At 40.1% G+C, this 22226-nt stretch overlaps 1 protein-coding gene across 1 annotated transcript in view; it reads left to right on the top strand.

The window, feature by feature from the left end:
- LOC101853276 (alpha-N-acetylglucosaminidase) overlaps positions 1-12270 on the top strand; it is a gene marked incomplete in the record, with an annotated part of 28150 nt that extends 15880 nt beyond the window's left edge. Inside the window, 7 exon segments of the mRNA XM_013090076.2 lie at positions 2686-2772; positions 4243-4433; positions 5871-6054; positions 6758-6801; positions 7773-7830; positions 8308-8407; positions 9899-12270. Of these exon segments, the coding sequence (XP_012945530.1) occupies positions 2686-2772; positions 4243-4433; positions 5871-6054; positions 6758-6801; positions 7773-7830; positions 8308-8407; positions 9899-10125 (891 nt within the window).
- Positions 12271-22226: the final 9956 nt, after the last annotated feature.

Here is a 22226-nt window from a genome sequence, read left to right as displayed (position 1 = left end):
ATAATAATAATGATAATAATAATTTAAAAAATAAAAATAATTATAAGAATAAATAAGGATAATAGTGAGGATGATTTTCCTCGGAGATTGTTATTGTTTTTATTATTACTAGTAAAAGTAAACGTTTTACGAACAGAATAAAAATGAAGAAGTATTAGGAAAGTTAAGAAGAGGAAAAAGGCTGAAAACAGAAAAGAAACAAAACATAAATATTTTACCATGAATTTATTCATGTAGCACCCCCTCTTGACTACCTCTAGAGGTAAGGCTTCTTCCCTCTCTTCGAAGACGGGGCATTTTCTCCTAAAGTTCCAGCTCTATCACTTTAAAAAAAAAAGAGTTAGGCCTACATGCCAATTGTTGCTTCCTAGAAGAACCTAATCTAGATTCTAGATCTCGATGGATTATAAAGACATAGGCCAATAATTCAAAGAAGGAGCCTAGGTCCATAGATAGATCTAAGTTTAGAAATTCACATTTTTAACAACTGACAGGCGTCACAGATGGCCTAGATTTCTAGATCTATTTACAGAAGGAAAAATCCACTTTCAAGAATACTTTCATGATTATTGATCTCGATCTAAGATTCACATATAGATCTAGCCTAGATCTAAATCTTAGAATCTAAAATGCACAGCAAGAAAAATTCACTTTCAATAATAGGTTATCGAAATATTACAGATCTAGATTCTACTTTCATTTCATGATTCTTCTTGATCTCGATTTAGATCTCGATTCTAGATCTCATCTAGACACTGTGCACAAAATACACTCATCCTTCGGCGTGCGCGCTAAATACACTGCAGGAGAAATCTACTTTCAATACCTTCATGATGTTTTATCTAGATCTAGCTATTAGATCTAGACATACACTCACATACTACTACATGCGGGGCGTAAACCGGGCTACGATTGGCAGAACCTTTGGCTTTGACCCATGAACACATTAAGTAGGCCTACGGCAGGCTACTCTAGGCGCTTTCGACGACACCCTCCCTGTCACTCTCACCACCCTCCCTCTGTAGTGCTTTCTGGCCTTCTCAATCTCTTCCTCTCTCTCTCTCTCTCTCTCTCTCTCTCTCTCTCTCTCTCTCTCTCTCTCTTTCTTTCTTTCTTTCTTTCTCTCTCTCTCCCAAAGTAGGGTAACAAACGAAAAAGTCCCCACTTTGTAACATGTATTACTACTTGATTCTTCTTCTCCTTCTTTTTCTTCTTGTTCTCCCTCTACTCCTACTCTAATTCCTCCTCCTCCTCCTCTTCCTCTTCCTTCTCCTCTTCCTCCTCCTCCTCCTCCTCCTCCTCCTCCTCCTCCTCCTTCCTCCTCCTCCTCCTCCTTCCTCCTTCTTCTTCTTCTATGAGCGCTCCAAACCCACTGTGAGAAGACGGTCAAAGGCGTGAGATTGAAACCGGGAATTTCCGTAAACCTTCTTAATGTATAATTGAACACAAAAATATCCTTTGGCGCAGGCGGCACTCCGCAGTGAATATACAATGTCGAAGCAAATGATGGCGATCGCTACCAAAGGACTGAATTTAACTTAAAATGGGCTTTCTTCTTACGCATTTGATCTTAATGAAAATACAATAGTGCAACACTACGTTTCAAGTTATGGGTAGTGGCAAAGTTTCATATTTTTTCATTCTGTAGTTTCGGAGAATATACTGTTCGCAAAATTCGGCCTTAGCTCCATTAGTAGTAAGATTATTGTTCCTTTTAAACTTACGCGTGCTATTGAGGGATACCAACATGTCTGCACCCTTTCACGCGTTTTGATCACGTTCTGTGCCAGACCGAAGGGCTAGAACCCTAATGGTCACTGGATCGGAAAAGTAAAGTATCATGTTCTGTGCTAATATACTGACTTTTTTTCCACACTGAAGTGCTCTCTCCCATAACCTGGATGCTCTGGGGCCAGGATTTAGATAAAATTAGGATCGTGGCTCAAATGATTAAGCTGATGTGAAGTTTAGTCCTCTGTCATGAGCTTTTAAATTTGTAAATGGAGATTTCCCGCTAGGAGCAATAGAACTAGAATTTTAATTGCTTCATTTTATTTTATTTTTAAATTTTAGAGTCATCTATGAGTTCTGATGTTTCACACCATTATTTCTTTATTCACTCAAAGGTAGAACAGTGATTGTCTAATTTTGTCATATGTAGCGTGTTCTTTTATGTTTATTTGTGTCATGACGCAGTGGAATCATGCTCTTGTCAATTTTTTGGTTTTTGGTGTTATTGGTTTGATCTTAGAGCTTGTTCAATTGCCTTGCTTTTGATTTAAAAATTGTCCATCTATGTTCAATAGAAGTAGAGACATTGCGTTTGAAGGAGATAGGGACCACCTGGTTTCAAAGATTATATTAGAGTGAAAATGGCTGCCAAAGTTTAGTGACTTTCAAAGGTTGAGAGTCCTTGGAAACTCAATTTTTTTTTTCTTTGTTAAACATTTTTTTTTAGTGAAAGCTACACAGCAATCAATGTTGTTTTAAATGGACATAAAAGAGTTTAGCCTGATAATAAAAATTCCATAAAAATTGCCACACTGGAAGAAAAAAGTTGTTTCCTTCAATTTCATTATTTTGATGAACGCCTGATTTCACCACGTTGCATCACATTTATTCTCATGAAGGTAAAAGAATGATTGTCAAATTTTGTCTCATGTAGCCTTCTTTATCATCATGCAGGGAACTGTTTACAACTGTTCTGATGGTCACCATGACAACGATAGAGTGTTCCTGACGAGACGTCCATCCACAAAGAACTCGTACTCTGTAAGTCATTTACTTTGGACCGTTTTCTGTTTTCTCAGACAGTTGAACAGCGGTCACCTGACCAAAGAAGTCACTTGTATAAATGGCTACTTCCCACTCCCCCCTTGCATTTCCTTGCATTTTTTCTCAATTATAATGACGCTGTTTAAGACACCCATCTGTCTAAGATAACCACTTTTCTCCCCTATTTTTTCTTTATTTAACTTTTAAGACATTTTCTTCTTTCTTTCTTTTTTTATTGTTAAAAGTTAAACTTAAGGAAAACCAGAAATGGAATTCATGTTGAAGCACCTAGAACCTAGAGCCACAGGGAGTGGGGGCCGTACATTTTGGATATTAATAATAATGATAATAGTAATAATGATTATTTTCATTATTTTTATTATTTTTCTCCTTCTTCTTCCCCTTTTTATTATTGTGATGTCTGTTTCTCTGTTTCTTGTGGATTATTGGCGCTGGTGTAGTTTGCTCCTTTCCTATGAAACAATCATTGTCATTATCTCTCCTCTTTTTGTGCTTCTAACTGTCTAACACCTAATCTTCGGCACTTATACGAATTGTGTTGCGGGTGTCATAAAATACTTGCTAAAATAGATTATAAACACTGTTCCGGGGGGGGGGGGGCTCTCATGGTCTTGAGGTAACGGTTTACACCTCTCTTTCAATAAATCCTGGGTTTGAAACCTAACACGTCCTTTCTAGCTCTCTAATAGCCATGTTCTGTCGTTTGATTTCGTCTCCACTTTCTGCCCTACACCCCCTCTCTCCTTTGCTCCCTCCTCTGGGCTCCTGACTCTTTCCACTGCCTTTCAACTGCTATTCCTTGGCTCTGTACTTCTGTCTTTCAGTCACACCCCTGATCTTATGGTAGGTGATATTTAACATCTAGCCTTCTTGGATAAGTGCAAAAAATCTCGTAGATCAGATGTGCAAGTTGCGCTCGTTAAAAATCCCTTGGTTGTCCAAATTTGATAAGAGCAGGCTTCGGCCGTCACTGGGGCAAAATTCAAAATTAAATCCTACCAAACTGAAAAGAAAATTTTTAATGTGTCCTGTGTGCTCGTACAACCTTATGCTGTTGCGAAGGCCTTAAAACTAGAGGTGGGGAAAATCCGCATAAACTATCCAGATAACCAGATAATTCTCAATGAAACATTATCTGAATTCAGACCCCAAACTCTCTTTCCTGATCCGTTTGCCGAAGTAAGTGTACCCATTTGTTGATGAAGTGATGTCATCCCGTTTGTTGAAGAGGTTCTAACCCATTTGCCGAAGCGGTTCATAACATATTATTTGCCGAAGAGGTGTACTAACATATTATCCGAATTTTGCTAAATCGACTCATTGCCCAGTCCTACTTAAAACACTTACCAAAAATACCCCCATAAAACCCCGCTTGTTTCCCAACACTGAATGACCATGATTGTGTTGGTGTGCTTCTCTTAACTCCCACTTTGATTCACCCCTCAGATCTGGTACAAACCCAGAGACCTTTTCCTGGCCTGGGAGGGTTTTGTCAACGCGTCCAACGACCTGGCGGGGAGCCAACTGTTCCAGTACGACATCACAGACGTGACCAGGAACAGCCTGCAGATTATCTCCCTCTACTACTACTTCGACATGATGTCTGCTTTCCAGAAAAATGACTCGGCGGGAGTTCAGTGAGTCAGATGTTGACAATTTTTTTTGTACAGGAAAACAGATGCTGTCCACCCTGCTTTAATGGCCACCTTTGTAAGACTACTACCTGTCACCTGTACAAATGGCCACCTCTGTAAGACTACTACCTGTCACCTGTACAAATGGCCACCTCTTTAACTAAGACTACTACCTGTCACCTGTACAAATGGCCACCTCTGTAAGACTACTACCTGTCACCTGTACAAATGGCCACCTCTTTAACTAAGACTACTACCTGTCACCTGTACAAATGGCCACCTCTTTAAGACTACTACCTGTCACCTGTACAAGTGGCCACCTCTTTAAGACTACTACCTGTCACCTGTACAAATGGCCACCTCTTGAAGACTACTACCTGTCACCTGTACACCTGGCACTTCCCATTTCCTCTCCCTTGCTTGTTTTACATTTTTTAATAGCTGTGTACTTTGCACCGTAAGTCGAATGTTGATGATTTTTCTCTTCTTTCGCCTTATTGAGTTGGAATATTGGTTGCTGGTTATAATATTTGTACTTTACACTGTGAGATGGCCACCAGTTGCCTTTTCCCCTGCCAATGGGTGGCTGTCTCGGAGAATTTTGACTCTGCTTTTTTTTTCTGTGCAAGAGATGTTTGAATAGACTAATAGACTGTTTTTTGTTTACACTTGAGACTGAATCAATTATGCTGGTTTCTCAAAAGGACATTAAACATGTCTAAGTGGTTCTCCTTCAACCACACCTGCTATTGTGAGGCATCAGTGTGAAATCAGGTACTCTTCAAAATACTGAAATTTTCTGCCAGTCTGGCAATTTTTATCAATTTTTTAATCTTTGACTCAATACCTTTCATGCCGACACATTTTGGTGCGGATTGTAGGCCTTCGGAAAGATGTTGATTATAGGAACAAAAAAGATGTATATTCTAAGTTTTCAAGAACTATCAAGCCATGGAAGTCACTAAACTTTGGCAGCCATTCTCTCGCTAGTTTTACTTCTGAAACCAGGTGACCCCAACTTCCTTCAGTCGCAAGTATCTCGACTTCTGTTCAAGATAGATGGGTATTTTTTTCATCCAAAGCAAGACAAATGAACGAGCTTCAAAGTGATGTCAATAATTCTATATTCCCAAGAATTAACAAGCACCTGATTCCACCATGTCGTGACACAATTGTCCTTTGCAGGTGGTTTTAATAAGGCGCCACTGGCAAGTCCTGCATCTTTTGTTTCCTGTGTCATTTCCATCTGCCTGTCTTGTCTTGTTTTTTCCGTGCATCAAATAACTGTTATTGTGTTGCTATGCTCCAATGTAGTCATACCCAGACCAATATCTTTGTGCAGAGCTGCCACCTGTGTAAGACAACCATTATTGTGTAAGACAACCATTATTGTGTTGCATGCTTCACTTTACTCATACCCAGACCAATATCTTTGTGCAGAGCTGCCGGGGTCAAAATGAGTGGCCTGTTGGCCGATATGGATCACGTACTCAGTGCCAATGATCGTTTCTTGGTGGGTGGTTGGATCGCTGATGCCAAGTCCTGGGCAACTGACGCAGACGAGACCAAACTGCTGGAGTACAACGCCAGAAACCAGATCACTTTGTGGGGGCCTGACGGGGAGGTAAGGGAGATCAGTTTGTGGGGGCTGGATGAGTAAGTCAGTCAGATCAGGGAAGGGTAAGTCAGTCTCTCGCAACATCTCTCTGTTAAATTTCTTGTGGAGAGAAGTAATGGGATAGATGTATGCTTTTTTCCCCCCCCTCTCCCTTTTACCTCCCGCGCCACCATTACCTATATAAACAAATATATATGTGGCAAAATACAATGGCAAAGAAAAAAAAACTCTCTCTCTCTCTCTCCCGCGCCACCATTACCTATATAAACAAATATATATGTGGCAAAATACAATGGCAAAGAAAAAAAAAAGGAATTGCAACTTCTAGGAATGATGTTTTTCAAACTTTTTGGTGACATTTTCGTAAATTTTTCATAAATGTGATATCATATTAAAAATTTTCACATAGTGTCCTTTTAAACGTGCTGAACATGCTGATGGAGTCAATCAAAATTGATTCTTAGTCATGAAGTTGAACCTGCTCCTATGACCACCTGGCCAAGACAATCACCTGCACAAACAACTTCTTCTCACTTCACTCCTCATGTTGTTTTTTTTTCTTCTATATTTTAATGACACTGTTTGGCATGTCCGCCTGTCTAAGACAACTTATTTTTTCCTTTGGTATAGGTGGTCTTCTTAGACAATTTCAATCATATTTTATCATTATTTTTCTCTAAACTTAACCTCTTTGACCGTTTGTCCTCAGATTGTTGATTATGCCTCCAAACAGTGGGCCGGAGTGGTTGCAGAGTAAGTGCTTTATGGCGAAAAGTTTTAACCTGTTGAACCCACTGTACCGAAATATCGGTATGAATGCAACACGGCAAATAGCCTGGGGTACTGAAATATTGGTATTACACACCCACTTAAACATGAAGTACTTTTACAGAAATAGAACACAAGTTTGAAATAGCAGCATCAATATACACCAGCATGATGATATTACAAGGAAAAAAGTTTAGATGGATAGATAATCAGATCGACTCTGAAATAAGTTTTAGAAAAGTTTACCTAAAAAAATCATTTAACTTACTCTGTAACTCAGGGTGCTCTCATGGTCTAAAGGTACAGTATTCGCTTCTCTTTCTATAGATCCCAAGTTCGAATCCTTACAGCAATGTGAAATTCTCTTTTCTAGGAAAAAAAAACATAGAAAAAATAACAATCTTCTCCTTTCACTTCCTTTTCTAATCATGTTCTATCTTCTGTCTGCTTTTATCTCAACTTCCAACACCCCCCCCCCCCCCTTTTCAAATTTTCTGATTTTCAAAACATTTATTTGGTTTGGCTAAAGTTATATACAGGTGCGCTCAATAGCCTGAACTTTACGCTAGTTAGGTTTGATTGTTGGGCTATGATGTGCATGTTTTAGTGACCGGTTTTAATGGGATTTATCTGGAAAAAGAAAGTAGGACATCTTTGCAGAATATTGAGCCTCCTTGTATGCAGATCATGCATTTTCCAACATAATTTTTTAAAATTTGCAATTCTCACCTTTGCTATCAACTAGTTGAAATTATGCATAGCAAAATATAACGTACTTTCCTTCTAGTATGAGGATTGTGTCAAATAACTGTTGTGATTTAGATTTTTAAAAGTCCTAAGTTCTCCATGAGTTTTATTTTGTGGTTGAGCTCTGTATGGAATCAAGTTTTAAAGAATTATTATTACTGAAAACCTTATGTCTTTTTTATTTCTGTATGTTTATTGTATTTCCTCAGCTATTACAAACCACGATGGGAGTTTTTCTCCACTTGGCTCACCCAGCTCATCAAAAATGTAAGGGGTTGTCGCTCACATATTCTACTGTACTGGCTTATTTCAGACTGATATAAAGTGGTCTTTAGATTCTTTAAAGAAGGAAAAAGATAAATTACATTGTAGTTTATTTTTCTTGTCACACTTTGCTAAATGAAAACTGTTAACAGCATTGTACATCTTTTTGCTACAGTCGAACCTGCTCTGATGGCAACCTGTTTAAGTCAATCACCTGCACCTGTACTAATGGCAACTCCCCCTGCTCCTTTTTAAAAATAAAAGTGTCTCTATCAACTGGGTTGGCGCTGACTGACAGGCAAGGTGAAAGCAGCTTTCCTTGTAAACTTCCTAATTTGTGTCAACGGGGACGTTGACAACATTTACAATTAATTTACAATTTAATTTCATGCTTTCAAAACTGAGAATATGCTTCTGTAACTATCTATTGTTGGAGTTTCTCCTTTTGAAATGCTGTTGTGTCTTTTCTTTTCCCTCCAGGGAAGCAGATTTGATGGCTACATCTTCAACAAGAATGTTATGGCACAAGTGGAGACTCCGTGGACTGTGAGCACGTACCCGTACCCTACGGAACCCACAGGTACCGTACCCGCTAGGCTGCACTTGGTCATGTGTGTGTGTGTGTGTGTGTGTGTGTGTGTGTTTGTGTGTGTGTGTGTGTATATGTGTGTGTACAAATTTGACTTCTATGTACATATATTGTCAATGTGCTTGCAAAATGGCACATCTCAATTTTGCTACTTTTGAGGTAAATGGGAAAAACAATTTTTCTAGACAGTCGGACTGTTTATCATTTAATAATCATACAAATTGCCATGCATGTTTCTTTTCTGACTGCCTGTGCATTTTTGCTTTGGTTTTACAGAATGATTTTGTACCACCAAACAAAATGAAAGGCTTGTTGCATTTGGCACAACTCTGAGTTAAGCCATTTTGCTAACTCTTAGTTTTTTTAAAGTTTTAGTAGAGGTTTTACGGCGCTCGCAACTGCATAAAGTCATATGAGCGCCAGAAGATTAGAGGTGTTACAAGAGAGTAACAAACATAAAATAGAAGAAGGGGAGATAAGGAAGATAGATGTTTGATAAGAAAGAAGGAGCAAACCACACCAGAGCACCTGCCAACCTAGCGCAGTGACGATATGTATAAGTATATGTGTAAAAATTTAAGTTCTATTTCCATATGTTTATGTATATGTGTGTGTGTGCAAATTTGAGTCCTTTGTCCATATGCATATGTGTGTATGTACAAATTTGAGTTCTGCGAATCAATCTCTCATTGAGATAATACGCTGTACTTATATGACCTGTTTGTGTGCCATAGCACTCTTATATATATTCAAATTAAATGTGTGATAGCCAATGAATGTATCCAGCAGCATCAGTGGCGTAATAGTTGGGCTCATCACTTCCTCTTTGCTTGCAAACTAATTGAGTTTTATCCTCACTTAGGATGAACAATCAAGTGTCCCCTTCTGTTCTTTTTTCCTGGGAACTGTCCCAGTCTATTGCAGTTGGCTCTCAGTGGTGGGATGAAAACTAGTCATCTCACTAAATATTTAAATTGTGTCAATGGGGCATTAAAAACATTTACAGCTCATTCTGTGTCCCCTTTCGTTCCTTTTTTAAAAATCACGTCGCTACCTGAGAATTACAAAATTATTTCTGCTCAATACCCAATTTCGAGAAATTTGACATAAAAATGTTTGTGTTTCAAAACATGCCAAGCTTTTTCAAATCCAATTTTTTGAATATCTTGATCATGACTCTTGAATAATCTTACGATTTTGAAACAGCAAATAGAACATTTGGTTTCTGACCTCATGGTCTTAGTAACTCAAAACGGCTAATAATGTCCGATAGAACTTTATAATTCTTAGGCAGGGACTTTTCAAATGTTTTCAACAGGTGGTTGGAGGTTGCTACTGATGGGTCCTACTTTTTTTTCTATCCTGTTGTCTTTTCTGCCTGTCCATCGTGGGTTTTTTTCCTCGTCACTAAATGATAGTAAATGGCTGTTTTTGTGTTGATGTGCTGCATTTTTCTCAAACAAATGATTCTTTTCTCTCCAGGAGATGCAGTTGCTATTTCTAGGGCTCTGTTAGCCAAGTATCAACCGGTCATCCACAACCCATTCTTCCAGAAGATCTATGAGATGTCGCAAAAACAACCCAAACGACAGAAGGTCGAAAGTTTGATCCGTAAGAAGTTTCGACTGTCATCGGACATCCCTGTTGAAAGCGGAACTTGGCAGTTTTCTGTGATGGAGGAGAGAATCCGGGTGGAGATCTCTCGTTAATTTAAGTCAAGTTTAGAATGAGATGAGCAATATTTCCGCTATGTGTCTCTGCCAAGTATATCTAATGGACAGTCACTTTTGCCATTATTATTTATTTTTTTTGGCTACGTCTACATTCCATCTATGATTCCTTCCTATTTTTCTATTGCGTATGTGACACACTTCTTACCTGGGATTGTAATTGTACAATGTGAATCTTTATACATTTAAATGTTGTGGCTGAAAAAGGTCTGTCGGAAGTTGAAGAGAGACTGTTCTGAGGCAGCGGGAAAAACACCATTGTGACACAGATGAAGGTGGTGATTGGAGACCACTCACTTTAAATAAAAAGAAATTGATTAAACAAATAATTTTTAGAAATAGGTTTCCTCACAGTAATCCCACATGTGGATTTTCTAACTTTAAGATTCAGAGAGCATTCTATAAATATTTTTATGGGGTGATGTTATGATAGGAAAAAAACCTAAGTTTTATTCTGCTACTTTTTTTTTGGTTTCTCAACTTGTCGTCTTAAAACTGTAGTTCTTTAATTTTTCTACAATTTTGATATAGATGTTTCTGCTTACTAAAATTAAGGAAGTTGCACTGGGGAATGGTGTGGAATGCAGAAAGTTATGAGCAAATTGTTGTAGTTCCTTGTGGGGTTCAAGCTGTCATGTGCGTGCTATCAAAGATGCAGATTGATTCCTTGTCCATGTATCCTTTGCATTTTGAGATGTGCGTAAATATAAATGCTCAACCAACCAGGTTGATATTACTGTATTACATCATTTTGATGCAAATTTCTTATTTCATTTTTAAATGACGAGACTAGATTATTTTATGTAAGTGGCCATTTCATTTCTAAATGTTGATATTATAAATTTTAAAAAATTAGTTTCTATTTAATTGTGAAATGCATGCAGGCTTTATGAAGTGACGGGTGTCTTCTGTAAGTGTTTGAGTCTGAATGCTTCGGCCAATTTTTACAGTTAATTGTGTAGGTGTTATATAGATCTATCTTTATTTTATATACATATGATATATTCTTATGACTTGACTCTTGTTAGATGAAGTACTTATCTGTGCTATGGTGACGTTCTTCCCTGGCACCGCCTTCCTCTTGTCACTAACCATAAATACAGCCTGGTTCTTCTTCTTCCTCGTTCTCGATGACAGCAGCTAGACAGTCAGTCCGATGTCGCATACAAACTGTGTAGTTCGCTTCAACTCTGAAAATACAGCCTGGTTCTGACCCTATGTGTACTCGGGGGGAAAGAATGGCTTCGTGGCACTGACTTGCCATGAGCTATATCGCTCCTCAGCAACACAAAGAAGGCTGGATTTTTTATGCATCAACTCGTTTGCATTAACTCGTTTACCCTGGAATGATTGCTATGGTTTGACAGAAACGATTTTTTTTAACAACTTGATTGAACTGAAGTTTTTGTGGAATGGAGTGGTCGCTCGGGTTTAATGAGTCCAACTGTGTAAACTTTTAAATTTGCTTTGGCATGCCTTTCCAAGAAAGTTTTTTCAACCAAGAATTGTTTCCCATAATTTTTCCTATGTCCCAGCCTGAAGTATCTACTACAGTGGAATCCACTTATAACGAGTCCTGAAGTAACGAGAAGTCTGTTATAAAAACACTTCTTTATCTTTGTACATAAAATACTAATATAACGTAATCAGACAAACACGTGAGTCGGTTACAGCGGAATACAGCTGCTACTGTGCACAGCGCATATGCCATTTATTCATGTAAAAACCTTGCCAGTGTGAAACTTGTTGGTTATCTTGCGAAACAAAGAATGGGAGAGCCCACGTGTGCCAACAATGAAGGCGGAGCGAATGAGTGGGGAGAGTGTGGCGTGCACAGACAAGCAGAACGCATCGTGCGATAGGCCAGCCTAGTCTAGATTATCTAGGCCTACCATGCCTGTCACTTCTCCGATGCGGGGATGGAGAGGTCCTAGTGCTGTACTGTGACGGACAGAGCGAATGTGTGACGTGGACGGGATGTGGTACGTTCCCATTGTGTGCAAGCAGATGGAACACACCACATTGTGTGGTGGGGTAGGGGACAACACAATGGGCGAGTTAGCCTAGAGAATTTTCTTTCTGATCGCCAACGCCGAACTGTCAACATCGCTAGCGCTAGAGAAAGATACCTGATTCGATTTTTGATCAAGTAAGACTTAAAGGTCATGTTGAACCAAATCATTATCAGGGGAGATTACAAAAAGAAATAAACCGAAAACCAGACTCATAGATTTAAGCATACTTTACTATTTCCCTTGAATTTATTACTGGATCCCATATAACGAGTATCTTGCTATAACGGACATTTGGCACAGGTCCCCTTCCTCTCATTATAACAGGATTCCACTGTACTGTGACCATCTGTGTGAATGTACAATTTTTGTCAGAAGCAACATACGAGAAAGTTTTTCCACGAAAATTTTCAACCTCTTTTAACAATAAATATTTTTCCATCTGTCATGGACTGTAATCTTGACTAGTCTTTTTTTTGGTGGTGCTCTTTTAGTGATACTAATTGGGACCTAGATCTACAGTAATTTGGACAATTTTGGTAACATTGTTGTAGCCGTGGTATTGATCACTAACAGAAATTTATATTTGAGGCAGCGTGGTGAAATCATACGCTTGTCAAAATATTGAAAGTGATGAAACTGGCTTTTTTCCACAGGCTTTCCGAATTTTTTGTTTTTCGGCTCAATACATTTTATGCCCAATAAAAACGCATTTCAGTGTGGATTTTACTGAAAAATGTTGATTAAATGCATAAAAGATGTACATTTTCAGTTTCCATCCGCTTTTAAGCTAAGGAAAGCACTAAATTTTGGCAACCATTTTCTCGCTAATTTTACCTCTGAATCCAGGCCACCCCGCTTCCTTCAACCGCAAATATCTCAACATGTATCCTAGATAAATGAGCATTGTTTTCATCGAAAGCAAGGGAAATAGACAGGCTCTAAGATGATACCAATCACTACATATGCCAAAAAATTGACAAGCTCCTGATTCCACCGCATTGTGACACATATATAAAGAGATTTTTTTATCGTTCAAGGACCATGAGCTGGTGAAAAAGTAGAAATAAACTGAAGAAATGTGGACCTGATCTAGTCTATTCAATTTAATTCTTTAATTGATTGAGGTCCCTTTGGGAGGTGGCATAGTGGTAGTAATTAAGGTTTAACCTCCAGTTTGTTGTATTTGATATCATCATCACACTTAGATTTTAGGTGTACTATTTACTGAGTATGCCAACCTGAAAAAAATTCATGTACAACGGGATCGTATTCTGGCTAGAAAGTTCTTTAGTAATTAGATTTCTTCCTTGTTCTGTCTGTAATTTTAGCTAATATTTTGACAAGTCTGTTTTTTCTGTCAATGTGTTTCCCTATTTAAGTTCTAAATTCTACTGTAGTTGTCTTAAAACATTTGTCCCACTGCTGAAATTTAGTCTTTCATGCCTCTCACTATAATACAGATGTGTGAAAATACAGGCATCGCATTCTTTTTGGGTGATCAGCTGTTCCACCACTGTTAATTTTTGGGGGGTTAAGTTTCCTGTCTCTCAGCTCTGAGAACCTCTTGTATGGATGGATAGACGGCACCACTCGAAGGTCTTTCTTCTATTCTTTCCATCTGTCGATCCCGTCCGTCTATCTTGCTTTTCCTGTACTGAATGGCCATTATTGTATTGTTATGCTTCTCTTTACTCTTTACTCTAACCCTAACCATACTTGCCAGAACAGAATATTTCTTCTGGTGTTTGATGAACTTTGGTCTGTTATGTAAGACTGATTCTGAATTCAACCAAGTGGGCTTTTTAAAGAAGTGAGGACAGATACTCCTTGGGTTCATCTGCTGCTTGTCGTGAGACTGAATCTTGTAGAAATTCAGTGAAATGACTGGATGATGAAGAGCTGGTTTCACTTTTTACTTTGAAGTTCATGTCTTTGCAAGTTGTCTTCAAACACTAGTTCTAAAATCACTCATACTTATGACAAAAGAACAGATTTTCCGAATAATTCTGAAAATCTAGATTTCTGAAATTGTCCAGAAATTGCACATGTTATAATATTATATAGTTTATAGGCAAGTTTTATTTTACAATATGATTCATAATATTGAGTCCTCACTCACCAGTCACCACACATTTTCACATGATTTGAAAAGTTCAGAATTTGTATTGAAGCCAGTTGGCACCTCTGTTCTGATACTGCGCGTCAGTAGGCATTGAGGACTGATACTGTATCAACTGTGTGTACTTTGTTGTAAGAACAAAAAAAAAAAGCAAACTAGTGTTTTGTTTTAGTACGAAATATTTATACTTGAATACTATCTTTTATCTCTATTTGATTTTTATGACAATCTTGTAAGTCCCAACTCCCTGTAAATGGTGTATTTCGTTCATTTTAAAAAATTGTTACTGGTTTAAATGCACAAAGGGTTATTTGAACTATAATATACATATACAATGTGTGAAAAATAATGTTTTTTTATTCCCGTCGTATCAACTTTTTACATTCTAGTGGAATTTGTTTGATGTGATGCAATTCAATTCTTCACAGGGATTTGTCTTTACCAGTGGTCTGTTTTGTATGTGTGTACTAGAGAAAAGTTGAGAATACAAGATGTTTGAAACTTAGTTGACCTCTTTTTTATTTTATTTCCCATAAGATTATTTTAAGTGAGATAAATCGGTCTTGCTTTTAATAGTATGTGTGTGTGTTTGTTTGGTCATTTACTGTCTTTCTGTGTTTTGGCTGAAGGTCTTAGTTTTAGTAAGGTTTTACGGCGCTCGCAACTGCATAAGGTCATGACATGTGAGCGCCAAGGGGTAAATGTCAAAACGGGGAATCAAGCTTACTCTGCTCACCTCCTTAGCCTCAACAGCCGAAAGTGTGCTTCGACTGTCAAGGTAACGCGGAAATAGCAGTTCACAAGAGAGTGACAAACTACAAAAGAAGGAGAGGAAATATGACTCATGACGATAGTAAGGATGAGGAGGAAAGAAAAAGCAGCAGTTCCCCATATGTTGTTCCGACACAGTATGGCATTGATAACACAGCCCATTTACAATTCTACAGTGCATAAAAACATGTTAATTTTGATATCCCCCTTTGGGAATGGCCTAAAGACAACTTCAGTCAGTAGCACAGCCCTGGTTGGGGGGGGGGGGTACTAATGGTCTGAAAAGCAACAGTGCTGGGGTGGGTTTATACACCTGTTTTTTTGTTTTTATTTCTTTAAAATTTTGTTGTTGTTGTCATGTTGTTAAACAGGTGTGAATCCCAGTAAAGAATTTCCAGATGTTTTCGTTTGGTTTAAGAGTACTTACTTACTTACTACCCATTACGCCATCTGGCGTTTAGGGCAGCAGTGGTTTAAGAGTATTCACTCCTTTTTACTGCTTCTGTGCTGAAGGAAAGAGCATTCTGAGCTGAAGAAATGAGCATGTCAGCAAGCTGTTCAACTGTTTAAAACTCAGAAAGCGAAGTTATCATGATGCATCTTTTACTGTTGTTTTTCAACATTTATAATTTAATTTTGACAAAATATTTCTTGAGCACATGCATCTTTTACCACCATTAAGAAACTGCAATAAACAATTTAAAAAATCCCCCCTAAACTGGACTACACCTGAACAGCTGGCTGGTGATAACATCTGTGGCACTCTTCTGAAATGTGGTTTCCACTGGTGTCAAATGTTTAAGGTAACGTTTTGTTTGTTTTGCTTGACGTCAGTAACTCAGAAGATGGGGACCTCATTCCTTTTGCTCAACTAAGGGGAGTTTGGGCTTTGAACAACAAGGCAGCAGAAGTGAGTGGTCAGAGAGCAGTTATCTCCACCTGGGTCTCTATTCTCTGGTGACTTGGAGATGGCCCCTGGGGAAGGCAAAGTGAGGAGCCCTTTTGAATATTTCGTGGAGTGGAATTTATCAACGAAGAAAGGATTGAGAACAACATTCATGCCGCCTCAGAGTTAAACATGGGGTAGGATGTTCTGTGGTGATGACGATGCAGCGGATATCCTCAAAAACGATAATTACAAAATGTTCAGTGACATTTTTTCACCAGTCTCATCCTTGCCAAAGCCATGCAGTCCCAGGACACGTATGCTTCACAGAAACCGTCAGGGCAAATAGACTCAAGGGTTGCCCGCTCACAAGAGAGAAGGAGCTGAAGAGTCAAAAAAGGGAATCCTCCGACTCAAAAATCCCGCTTGGACTTAAACACTGTGGGGGTGAGATGGTACAACTAGTCGGTTTATCTCATTTCCCCATAATATGTTGGCCCTGAGGTGCGAAACGAGGCCTAGCGGTGGGATGTAAAGAACAAGATACTTATTGGGATCCCACTTCCCCGGATCATGGGAGAGTACACGAAGTTCACTCATCGACTGTCTCCCTGCCCTTTACAAGTGGGTGGTTGGCGGGTGCTCTGGTGTGGTTTGCTCCTTTTTCCCTATCAAACGTCTATCGTCTGCATCTCTCCTCCTCCTTGTCATGTTTGTTATTCGCTTGTAGTTGTAGCACCTCTAATCTTCGGCACTTATATGACCTTATTGTGCTGAAAGTGACGTAAAACTCTTACTAAAGTAAAAATAATAAAAATGCCCTTTACAAGTTCCCCATGAAATACCAGCGCTGTTACGTGTATACTGACCGGCCTAAATAACGCGAAAAAAGTAACACAGAGTGTAGAAAACAAAACTGAGTACTTTCGTGAGTTGTTTTCATTTGTCTCTATTTACAAGTGTTCTTGTTATTTGGAATGGCTCCATTTAAAAAGCACAACACGTAAATTGGCCGCTTATGCATCAAACAATACAACAAAGCAACCCTCTCAATGGTACGCAATTAAAACGTGAATTGAATCGTGAATTTTTGCTCACATGTTAAGTTGGTCGGGCCTATAAATTCTGTGCCCTAGAATGTTTGATTGAGTGTTACATAGTACGACTATCAAGATGCCAAGATTATCTGCGGAAAATCGAGAAAGAGCTATAATTGGATGTCTTCAAGCCGGTGGGAGCCCTCAGCAGGTGGCAACAGTCCCGGGAGTGCATGCCAGCACTGTCTACCGCCTGCAAAACAGATTACAGGCAACCGACTCCACGAGAGACCTCCAAAGAAGCGGAAGACCTCGACTGACAACAGCTGCCCAAGTCCGCTTCGTCGTGCGTCAGCATCGTCGAGATCTACGGTTGTCTGCCTCTGAAACAGCCCAGAACACCATAGGAATGCACGATAGAGTCGTGAGTGCCCGCACCATACGCCGTCGACTTATGGCCAAGGGGCTGCGTTGTCGGCGTCCGGAGCAGAGAGCACGTTAACTGGTGTCATCGACAAGGGCAGCGTGGGATATTTAGTGACGAGAGTCGCTTCTGCATCGATCCTGACAATTGACGGGTCCGAATTTGGCTCCGCCCCGGACAACACTACTCTGACGAGAACATCTGGGAGAGAGACCCGTGGAGAGGCCTAAACGAGATGAAATGGGGCACAATCGGTATCAGTCAAAGACTGGGCCCCATAGTCTTCCAAAATTTAAGACCTAGACGTGGCAACGGAGTGACGGCGCAGGGCTACATCAACAAAGTCCTGCAGCCCCTTGTTGCTCCGTTTATCCAGAGACATCAAAACCACTTCTTTCAGCAGGATAGCGCCCGGCCTCATACAGCATGTGCTACCCTGCAGTTCCTGGTGCAGAGCAACATACCCACCATGCCTCACCCACCCCGATCACCAAATGTGAACCCAATAGAACACCGTTGGGACATCTTTCAGAGGCGTCTCAACCAACTCCAGCCCAGACCCCGGACCGCTGCACAACTGGGTGCTGCTATTCTTTAGGAGTGGGTGCAGGTCCCCAATTGCCAAATCAATCGCCTGGTCCACTCTATTCACCCCCATTGCACTGCTGTCATCAACGCTAATGGAGGCCATACCAGATACTGACTGGAACTTAAGCCCCAAGGTCAAGGTCATTGATGCCGAATAACAAAATCTGTCCCTAGGCAAATCCCCAACTCTCAAGCATTAATTTATGCAATTTTAGACAACCTCAAACCTGTTTCTCTCTATAAAAACATTGCTTCAATTTACTCTCCTCTTCTAGTGTCATGTGAATTCGCATTACTTTTGCCGGTGAGTACGGTACATGCATATCATATTCTTTGATGCACACACTACAGATTGCCCTTGTTAATGCATGGTTGTGGCAAAAGCGCCATTTTCATCTGCTGCTGCAGCTCGAGCCCGTGAATCTTGACTAAAGTCAAGTAAAAGTTGCCGCTGCTTTGGTCCTGGTCAATTGCACTATTGACCGTCCATCACTGAAGAGTCCTGGACTATCCATGCCCCGCACAATCAAGAGGAGAAGGGGGCACTCTTGGCCTAGAGGTTAAAGTATTCGGCTCTCATTCAAAAGATCACAGGTTCGGATCCGTATGGCAAATTTTCTTCCCTAAATAAATGTTCTCCTTTCACATCTTTTCCTTCTCTCTAACAATGTTCTATTGTCTACTCACGTCTCCACTCTCGGCCTCCACCCCCTCACCTCCTATGCCCCCTCCTCTTGGCTCCTGACTCGTTCTACAGCCTTTCTACTGCCACTCCTTGGCTCCTTACTGCTACTGTCTTTCAGCCTCACCCCTGATCTTCTGGTAGGATCGGAGGTTCTGTGTGCAAGTAGCGTACGTTAAAGATCCCATGGGGGTCCAAAAACGATAAGAGTAGGCTTCGGCCGCTACCCGGGCAAAATTCAAAATTTCCTACAAACTGAAAATGTTTAATTAAATAGTGTGTCCCGCGCGCCCATATGACCGTATGTAGTTGCGAGCGCCGAAAAACACTTTCCAAAACAAACAAGAGGAGAAATCCTGCTCCAGATTTGCGCTCTGGTGGAGTTGAGCACCACCCCGAGTGGTCAACTACAGTGCGCCAACGATGCACTGGAAAGTAATCTTGCTGCCTTAAAATTAAAATTTTTTATCTGACGTTTTTGGCCGTTTTGAGTTTCTAATACCATGAGGTCAGACACCAAATGTTTGATCAAAATCGTAAAGTTATCCGGAGTCAGTACATGTATCAGGATATTCAAAGAATTGCATTCGAAAAAGCTTGACGTCTTGTAAAACTGAATTTTTTTAAAACGTCAAATTTCTCAAAACTAGTTATTGAGCAGATGGGACTTTGTAATTCTAGGGTAGCGATCTGTCCACCGCAAGAAATGCGACACGCACTTGTGCCTTAGCAGGAATAGAAACTGTATTTTGATGTTTCACAAAATGTGAAATTTTTCTCTAAGGAGAATCCATTGAGCCAAAATATGGCACACAGTGTTAGCGCTCATACTCATATGACCGTAGGGCGATAACACAAAGAAAGCCGAAACTTAAGCGGCTGAAGATCGACTCGGACAGGCGCCAGTAGGTGTCTGCTTGACTCCACATAGAGGACGCCTATTGCCGATCCCTTTAAGCTCGCGTTGCATTGATCTACTGTTGTCTAGTCTGCCTACATCTACCGTATCTAGAATCTAGTTCTAGGTCTTGAGTGATTACAAATTTACAAGAATGGACTTATCATCCGAGAGGGGGAGGGGGAGAGGAGGAGAGGGGGGGGGAAGAGAGGGGGAGAGAGGGGGAAAGAGAGAGAGGAAGAGAGAGGGGGAGAGGGAGGGAGAGGGTGAGAGGGAGGGAGAGAAAGGGAGGGAGAGAGAGAGAGGAGAGAGATTATCTTCCCTTGTCCGGTAGAATGTCATATAAAATTGCAATATTATGTCATAAATGTGTCAATAACAAAGCTCCCTCATATCTTAGTGATCTCATCCTGATTTATGTTCCATCTAGATCACTAAGATCAGGCGATCAGTATCTTTTAAGAGTTCCTAGAAAAGGGGGTAAAAAATTAGCTGAAAGATCGTTCGCCCACTTTGCTCCGTCAGTTTGGAACTCTCTTCCCCAACCCTTGAGACATACAACATCTGAGTCTAAATTTTTAAAAATCTTTAAAGATACATTTAATGACATCTTTTTTTGTCTGTAGATTCAGGTTCAATACAATGTTATGTAAATGACTATGTATCCATTTATGTATTTTGTGAATTGCATTGTGTAGATTATTTTATGCTCATTTCGTGACGACGTGTAGGCGTGTGCGTTTGATAAGCAAGTAGATACGTGTGTGTGTGTGTGTGTGTGTGTGTGTGTGTGTGTGTGTGTGTGTGTGTGTGTGTGTTTGGCGTACATGTGTGTGCACATGTGTGCGTGTTATGTGTTCGTGAGTGTGTATGTGTGTGTTTGTGTGTGTGTATGTGTGTGTGTGTTTGTGTGTGTGTGTATGAGTGTGTGTATTTTTGTGTTTGTGTCGCGTGCGTGAATATTGTTCGTACATGTATTTTTATGTAAAGCGCCCAGAGCTGTGTTTACACGGGAGTGGGCTCTATAGAAATGATCTTCATTATTATTATTATTATTATTATTATTATTATTATTATTATTATTATTATTATTGTAAATCGACATCCATTTTGACAAGACACGACACAGCCAGATAAGCAGATCGCTAGACGCACAACGAAAAACTACACAGGCCTCGTCTCTTCAAAATCACACTCTATTGACACAGTAAAGCCGAGATACCTAGAGCAAGATGTAAGAAAAAAATTAAAATTAATTACACCACAACACAGCTGGTATTCATGAAGCATAATATTTTTTGGGGAAAAAACACTAATTTTCTTAAATATTGCTTAAAATGCAATTCTGCTCGGTGACCACCCTATTTTGACGATGCTGATTTAAAAAATGTAATTAGTTTTTGTCTACCGCGAAGCACCAGCTCTGAAATGACCATTTAAAATTGTCCCTAGTCCAGTCGGGTTACGTCACACAAACCGCTGAACCCGAGTTGGCGACGGCGAGACGGCATTGACAGTTCGCGACCTCGGTGCTTTCTTGTCGTACCTCCATTTTTAATAACAGTGAAAACAGTTCATAACAAAATGTGAGTTAAAGAAGAAGTCTCATTTTCACTGTTAAAAAATGAAATACGACAAGAAATCACTGCGGTGGTGAGTTGACAGCGAGACGCCCTTCCCAGTTTTTCGGCGTAATAAGAATGTAGTTTGGATTCCGATAAAGCCGACAACTCCGATCCGAGTTTAAAGCCGCCTGCAGTCTGCCAGATCTATGTGGGGCAAGTTGGAAATCATAAGGGAATTTTTATACCTATCGGCGCTTACTGAGTCAGTCTCCGAAATCGGCGTTCTCTATGTTTTCGCAGTTGCGAGCGCCGTAAAACCCTATACTACTACTACACAGTGTTATAAAACATATATCACCATCATCATCCTTTGTCTTGTCGACTGGCGTGGGCGATCATGGACTTCCACTTCAATCTGTCTTGCGTTGCAGCGCTAGTGTCTGCTGTTCTTGCTTTTCCCAGCCATGTTGTCAACCTATCAAGTATCTTTTCCCTCTATCCGCCGTTGCCCCTCTTTCCATAAAACTTGCCTGTTGTTGCTATATTCTCCACTCTTTCCGCATTGTGTGTCCAATGAAATTTGCATGTCGCTTTCGTTCGTTCGTCAAGAGCTGTCGTCTGCCTTTTGTTTCAAGCAAGACTTTTTCATTTCTTTTTCTAGCTGTCCATGGGTCAGCCTGCGTTTTATAAACCACAACTGTGCGTGTGTGTGTGTGTGTGTGTGTGTGTGTGTGTGTGTCAATCAAGTGTGTGTGTGTGTGTGTGTGTGTGTGTGTGTGTGTGTGTGTGTGTGTGTGTGTGTGTGTGTGTGTGTGTGTGTGTGTGTGTGGCCTAAATAAGGTTAGGTTGGAGGGATTTCATTATTCTGCCCATATGTGGCCTAAATAAGGTTATGTTCGGGGGGGGGGGGGGGGTTATTTTGACCATATCTGGCCTAAATAAGCACTCCCTTATTAAAAACTCTTTCCAATCGAACTCAGGTCTTATGCGTGCGACAGCTAAGCGCCTCACCGCTATACCACAGACGCAAGTGTTCCACACTAGAACGTACTACATGTATCAATGAGCACTTACTTTTTGCAAGGTATTGGTCAG

The sequence above is a fragment of the Aplysia californica genome, unplaced genomic scaffold, assembly GCF_000002075.1.
Source record: "Aplysia californica isolate F4 #8 unplaced genomic scaffold, AplCal3.0 scaffold01133, whole genome shotgun sequence".
NCBI classification, from domain to species: Eukaryota; Metazoa; Mollusca; class Gastropoda; order Aplysiida; family Aplysiidae; genus Aplysia; species Aplysia californica.
This window is presented reverse-complemented; position numbering and strand designations above follow the sequence as displayed.